This window comes from Tachypleus tridentatus, chromosome 7 (genome assembly GCF_004210375.1).
Source record: "Tachypleus tridentatus isolate NWPU-2018 chromosome 7, ASM421037v1, whole genome shotgun sequence".
Classification (NCBI taxonomy): Eukaryota; Metazoa; Arthropoda; class Merostomata; order Xiphosura; family Limulidae; genus Tachypleus; species Tachypleus tridentatus.
The window spans coordinates 19,498,286-19,505,836 of NC_134831.1; the positions used below are offsets into that span (position 1 = coordinate 19,498,286).

The 7,551-nt window shown below is 32.0% G+C and overlaps 1 protein-coding gene across 3 annotated transcripts in view; it reads left to right on the top strand.

The window, feature by feature from the left end:
- Positions 1 to 7,551, top strand: part of LOC143255240 (ubiquitin-conjugating enzyme E2 S-like) — a 37,416-nt gene that overhangs the window by 28,013 nt on the left and 1,852 nt on the right. For 2 of the 3 annotated variants that reach the window (XM_076510582.1, XM_076510583.1), the window contains exon 4: positions 1,526 to 7,532. In XM_076510582.1, coding sequence (XP_076366697.1) covers positions 1,526 to 1,837 — 312 coding nt within the window. In that variant the 3' untranslated portion in view covers positions 1,838 to 7,532. Of the gene's footprint in view, positions 1 to 1,525; positions 7,533 to 7,551 lie in introns of those variants that run through there. The other variant, XM_076510584.1, reaches the window with a different exon arrangement.

Genomic DNA, 7,551 nt, shown 5'->3' on the forward strand with positions numbered 1-7,551 from the left:
AGAACAGATGAGGTCTCTTTCTTTGGTTGAGTGCAGCATACACAGACTTGTTGTTCCTAGCCTAGGGTGTTGCCTTTTGGACGTTTTTAAGTGAAGAAAGTTTGTCTGTTTGCTGTTGCTTACTTTCTTGTTGTGATTCTGTTGGTGCAAAATGCATCACTGTGAATGCAGGTTGGGATCCAATCAAAAGTATATATATATCTATGATATTGCAATCTGATAGCTCTAATAACCAATGTGGAATATAGAGATCAGGATCCATTAATTCCAACCCCAAGTTGTGGAACCTCATCTATCTTTTTGGAGTTGGCCTTTAATGATGATCAGTCATGTACTATTTCACCCTTGATACAAGAGTTACAGTTACGACAGAAAGTGTTCGTACCCCTGCATCCTGAGTAGTTTTTTCTCATAACTTAAAAAGTATCACGATTAGGCTAATAGATGTTTATTACATTATAAATATTATATCCAATCTCAACCCAATTGAAAACATCTGGCATGAGTTGAAGGCCCGGGCTCATCAGCATCATCCGAAAAACTTGCAAGAGTTGGAGGCCTTCTGTAAAGAAGAATGGAAGAATATACCAGTCGTGTACTGTCAAACGATCATGGAGGGCTATGAGGAGAGATTGTGCCAAGTAATTAACCTGAAAGGCTACACAACTGACCATTAAAGTAGATGCATGAACACTTTCTGCCCCTCCTATGTGTGGTTATTTGTTTATAAACAGTTTATTTGTTGTTCAATTTACATAAAAATTTATTTAGATGTGTGTTAGTATAATATTTATAATAAACCATACTTTCATTATCCTAATTGTGATACTTTTTAAGTTATGAGCAAAAACCTGCTCACGACGCAGGGGCACAAACACTTTCTGTCGTAACTGTAGGCTCAAGGTGAAGGGCATACCTGTTCTGGATGTAGTATAGTTTTACCATTTGTGTGCCACTTTTATTTTTGTACACCACTGTTCTGTGCAGACGCTTTCTGTATAAATCATTACTGCACTGGGTCCTCCACCTTCTCAATGTGGGATTCTAGCTATATTGTCAGCAGATGGTATGTTTTGGAAGGTAACGTTATCCAAAACTGAAAGTGATATTTCCAAATACACTAACCTCCACTCCACTGACCCTCTCTCACCATGTCTCTCCATTAAGAGCTGGTATAAAAGTAATTACATTATCTAAGTAAGGTGCTTAAATACAGTACCAAGATAGAGGGTGACTGGTGAGAGTGTAAATATTTTCCAATTATATATTGCCAAGAGCATTTAAATAGGCCATAAGAAACTGGAGGATGTAAGACTAATGCTTAGATAGGGAATGCAGAGTTATTATTGGAAGTACCTTTTTTAGTTTAGGAAAATGTTAACTTTTATATATAGTAAACATTTGTAAAGAAAATAGGGGTTAAAATTAATAATGTGAGTATTTTAAAATTATATAAAAAATTAGCTTTTGATATTGTATAATTAGAACTAAAAATAGCTTTTGTATAATGAACATTTCTTCTCAGACAGTAAAATGCCTTCTCATTGTTCCAAATCCGGAATCAGCATTAAATGAAGAGGCAGGAAAACTTTTATTGGAAAGGTATGATGACTACTGTCAACGAGCTAAGATGATGACTGAGATTCATGCTCATCCTCCTAAATTTGCAAAAGAAGGCCTTGAGATGAATCCAACATCTTCATCGGTAGGCACCATATTTAAGGGTGTTGAAGGTCCTTTGGCTAAAAAGCATGCAACTGAGAAAAGTAAAACATTATCAGATAAAAAGAATCTCAAGCTTATGAAAGATAAGAAGAGAACCTTGAAAAGGCTATGAGTATTTCCTGTCTTGTTTTTTTTATAATTAGTGAAAAGGGCAGTTTTGGACAAAAATCAAAATGTGTTTCCACTGCATGCATGGGTGTGAGTTTATGCATTTAATATGTGGTGTATATTGTTTATGTAATGTGAAGCTGTTTTTGAACAAAACAAAAAAATAACATAAACATGTTTTAAAACCCATACTAATTGCCATATTTTATAATATATTGTATATTTACTGAAATAGGAAATTAATGTAGTTTTCAGGATATCACTATATCCTCAGAAGAGGGTGCCTGAGAAGAGTAACCATGTCAGTTTTTAATCTAAGAAGATAAGTTAAACAAGTTCTTAAATTCTTAATGTGTAGATTTTATTTTCTTTCCTGTAAAGTTACAATAAAATGAAATTTTGTCTTTTTTAACTTTGTTCTATGGTTTAATGGTTCCATGAGTTTTGGTTGTGCATAGTGAAAACAATACAAAATTAAGGAAGGGGGGGAATTGTGTGTTTCTGTAGTATTTGTACACATACAGTTTTAGGTTTAAAGTAGAGCATTTTGCAGGTTTATTATTATTGGTACCTTCATATGTCTATGTCATCATTGGATATCCATGTAATATTGTATACCACTGTTACAAAAAACAAAGTAGCTGAGGGAGGGTAAGCTGTGTGTTTGTGTATTTTTTGTCACTAAGTTATGTGTATTTGAGATAATGCCTGTGAATGTAACCTGTGTTGCTATGTGATTGCGATAAGTGATATATTGTTGGAGAAATATTTTTGGCATTGGCGTGAAGCTGTAAATTTTATGTATTTGCAATAGTTATGTAGCTAGAAGCATGTTTGGGATGAGCTAAACTTGTTTTGTTTTTGTGATAGTTATGTTGCTAGAAGCATGTTTGGGATGAGCTGTACTTGTTTTGTTTTTGTGAAAATATTTTACAGCATTAGAAGTATTGGAGTAAGCTGTACTTGTGATAGTTTTATATGGTTGAAGAGATCTGTGAGGGTAGCATGTTACATGCTTTCTACTTCTTGCTGTATAATTAGAAAGATCAGTGTGTATTTAAGAGTAGAGTAAGTTGGACTTGCAAGCTTTTTTATGGTTGAAAAGACCTGTATGGGATTAAATGCTACTTGCCATTCATTTCTTATTGTTGCATAGTGAGAAGGACAAGTGCATGTGGAATAATCTATTTAATTGTGATAGTTCTGTATGCCTGAAAAGACCTGTGTATTTTTATATTGTTGTATGGTTAAAAATACCAGTGTGTGAGTTTGTTGGAGTGAGTTGTATTTATGATAGTATTTGTATGACTGGAGGGACCTGTGAGGGTTGGATGTAAGGTATAATTACTGTGGATTTGTTGATAATGTTGGATTATGTCTCCTTATAATGAAAGGGTGTCAGAAAGTCTGAGGAAACTGTAAAATTATCCTAAAACCTTGGAAAACACTGGAATATTGTGTTCCTTCTCTTTTTGAGCTCAGAATATACATACTCTTGCAAATAATGCTGCTTAGCTATTCCAGTTCTTAGTATAATTTAAAATAACCTTAGATAGCCACTTGCTTTTTCTGGTGATAATTATGTAATTGTATACTAGTTCTATAAACAAAAATTAAACATTTTATTGTTGTATTTTATACTGAAGGTTTTACTAGCATTTCTATCCAGTATAGAAGTTAAAATGGTGATAATTTGAGGGTTCTCAAAAAAAGTGAAATATCCATACACACGTGTGCATGTTCGGAAAATAATTATGTATTGGCCTAAAAAGGAATTGGTTGATGATGTGTAAATTGTACTAATTGAAAAATGTTGGCATTAGGTATATAAAGTAACTTTTTTGAGTTTGGTAGCTCCATAAAACTGAATATTCAAGAAATTCTAAGTTATACAGAGAAAGATGAAGACTAAGTTGGTGCTGTTGTCTTTTGTGTCATGGGGCAACTATTTTCAGATATATGTTACTGGAAAGTATTTTATAAAACAGAATGTTTTAATTACAAACCTTTAACAGTGAAATTCTACTAAAAATTTTGCTTAATTCGTTTGTTTCATAATAGATTTTTGGGAAAGTTCTTTAAGAAAATTTATGTGTTTGAAAAGTGCTTCAAAACATGCATCTGTCAGTTATGCATATGATACATATGTATAATACATGCATAATATTTTCCAATAGAGAAACTAAGTTTGGAACAACAAAAAATCATGACACACAAAATATACATATGTCATTTGCAATTTAATTATTTATACCAGCAGTTTTCAGTACTTGGTCTCTGGATGCCTTGCCCTTCACAAGTTCCATTGAAAAATTGCATAATTACAGAAAGGAAGCAGAAACATAATACAGGGTGTTTTAAAAGTCCATAACCATTGGCAATTTAAATTTAACAAATTTCAAAAATGTGTAATTTGAAAAGTTTGGATTAACTCGGCTTTCCTATTCTTTGACAGTACCATGATCAGTTGTGTAGTAGAAAGTAAGGAAATCTGCAAATCACTTATGGTTCCAGACTTTTCAGATACCATGTATAAAGATTCCATTGTAGTCTTTTAAGATAGAAGAAAGTACATTTTGGCAGTTTACAAATCACGCAGTTTGAGAACTACTGTTCTAGATAATTTTACCATAAAGAGGAGAAATATCAACTTTTGTGGAACATAACCTCAACCTCCATTTTTGAAGGTTGGTAACTTGAATGAGTTAAACAAAATACAGTTTGTGTAAACCAGTAAATGAAATTACCAGCATTTGATAACTTTTGCACCATACAGGTTTTGTAGGCAGTTAATGAAAAGTATTGGGTGTTAGAAAAAACTTGTTTGTTGTATTAATAACCTTTATAGGTGTTTTATAATAGGTTTATACTTGAACAGTCAAATTCATACTGAGGTGTACATAGTGTTAGAAGGAAAAATAAGTTTTGATCTCCTTTGTATGCCAAGCTTTCTGTTCTTAATTCCATGCTTATTAAGAGACGTACTAGAAGATGGTTGTTTTCACCTGAAGGAGTAATTATATTTTTTTTTTGAGCTGTGTATGTATATAGGTTATACTTAAAACATTTGTTCTTATACCAAAGAGGAATCTCACTGAATTTTTTATAATTTTATTACCCAAGTGATGAAATATACAATCTGTCATCAATGAAGTTGGTGTTAAAATATATATTCTCTGACAATGAAGTTTATGTGTCATAGATTTGAAAGGGAGAAATAATTATAAATTCTCCAACAACCTCTTCAGGCCACAAGATTGATATAGAAGTGTTGGTTTATATTCTCAGTTAAAATTTACTTTACTTTTTATTAAACTTTATTTTCTGAAATGCTCTCTACAAAAGATAATGTTATTCAGTCTTTTTATAGAACAAATTTCTTGAATTTACTATGTTATAAAAATGCATTAAACAAGACCAAGTTGAACATACAATCCATAACTAAAACGTACAATCAATTACAAAGAAACAATTATTAGATATATATAATTGTATATTTGTAATTAGTCTTCAGAAATTGTAGTGGTTAGAAATATGAAATTTAACTACTGTAAGAAGTATTTGAACAGTTTACTTTTAATTATATTTTAGACATTATTGTTTTGACACTGAAAGAACATTTTACTTTCAGTTTTATATTTACTATTGGATTAATAATTACTAAAATGTTACTAATCTTGATTGTTGGATGAAGTTGCCACTTTTTGCCCATCTCAGACGTGATGAATTGATCGTAGTTTCAGATGCTGTGCCATAACTAGGTGATTGTTCAGCTTCAGTTGTATGTTACAAATTAGGAGCGTTCCTTTTTGCTCAGCATGAATTCATCTTTTGCTGAGTTTATTATTTTCAAGTGTTCATTGTTCAGATTTTCATTCCAGTCTTTGCTTAGGTGGTTGTAAATTCTAGTCATTAAAAGGGCTGTTATGCACCTGGTCCTTGATTTTGATAGCTAAGGTTTGAGTCATTCACCCAACACAGACTTGCTTGCAGCAAAGATACAAATATACTTCCAGTAATGTGTTTTGAAAGTTATTTTGTCTTTAAACAGGAAAAAATTGTATATTGATTTGTTTAGTTTGAAGGTTACTCATAGACTGACTTCAGGATAAGATGATTGCAGAATGCTTTTAATTTTACTTTTTAGTTTGATGTCATGGGAACCAGCAATAGAAAATTTAGGATAATTGAGGTTGAGAAGTTTGGGGTCGTAAATGTTACTGATTCAAAAAGTACTTTTGGTGACAGGGTCTAGAGGGAAGTCATTTTCAATCACAACTTTAATATTGATAAGTTCATCATAAAATTAACTATAAGAGCTGGTAACTTTATATGCTCTACAAACTAATGTTTGTTTGTTTTGAATTTCATGCAAAGCTACTCAAGGGTTATCTGCTCTAGCTGCCCTTAATTTAGCAGTGTAAAAGACTAGAGGGAAGGAAGCTAGCCATCATCACCTACTGCTAACTCTTGGGCTACTCTTTTACTAATGAATAGTAGGATTGAGTGCCACATTATAATGCCCACACAGCTGAAAGGGCAAGCATGTCTGGTGCGACGGGGATTTGAACCTGCTACCCTCAGATTAAGAGTCAAACACCTTAACCCATCTGGCCAGGCCGGGCCTTTACGAACTAAAATACTTAAAGTAGTTTCATAACAGTCACATATAAATGTGCCAAAATGACAGCACAGGCTAGAAAATTGTGGTTTCAGGTAGTATTTAGTTTTGACCTGTTGTAGCAGGTGATGATTTAAGAATAAACAATTCAGCAAAAGATGAATGGGTGCTAATCAGAAGGGAAGCACTCCTGATTCATAACCTACAACCTAAGAAGAAGAGAGACTAGCTATGTCATACATCTCAAACTATGATCTCCTTATTTTGCCCAAGATGGATAAAAAGTGATAATTTCATCCAGCATTACTAACCTGTACTAGAAGATATGTAATAAAAATATTGTTCCAGCATGTTGTAAAATTTAATTATCATTTTATATAGTGATTGCACATGGACGATTTGATAGTGAGGTTTGTGAATATTAAACCAGCTTTGTTAAATTTAATAGAAGTTACAGTCTGACACAAAATTAGTGTAGATTCACTTCAGTGAAAGTGTGTTTAGAAAAGAATTATATGAACATAATGGGATTTGTGATTAGCTTATAACAATGTTATCTAAAGAGTAAGGTGTTAATTCAGTTGCTTTCTTAATCTTTTTTGGACAGACATGTTTTCTTGAAAACTACACTACCATTAGTCTGATTAAATGTACTTAAATTATGCATGCATATAAATTGTTATTAAAACGATATGCTAACACACTTTGTTTACTAACAGCTTTTCACTAGTTTTTGGTCATGTTAGGAATCAATAAGAATTTTTGTGGAAACACTAAACTTGTTAATGTAAAGTGCAAAAAATTGAATTTGAATTTTCCTCGTTTATTTAACAAAGTGATCAAGAACATTGTGAACTATTTATCTTATTTGTTTTGATAGATTTAAGTTCCAAAATTATTTGGTTTAAATCATTAACTATAGTTTCAAAGTTTATAATCATAATTTCAGATCCATTTTTTATGCTGTAACAGCAAATACTGTCACTCTAATACAAAACTAGGTTCATGCACATGGATTGAAGCTTTTTCTTTGTGTTGTGTATACATTGTACAAAATAAATTTTATATTGATTTGAAATTTATTACTGTTTGTTTTT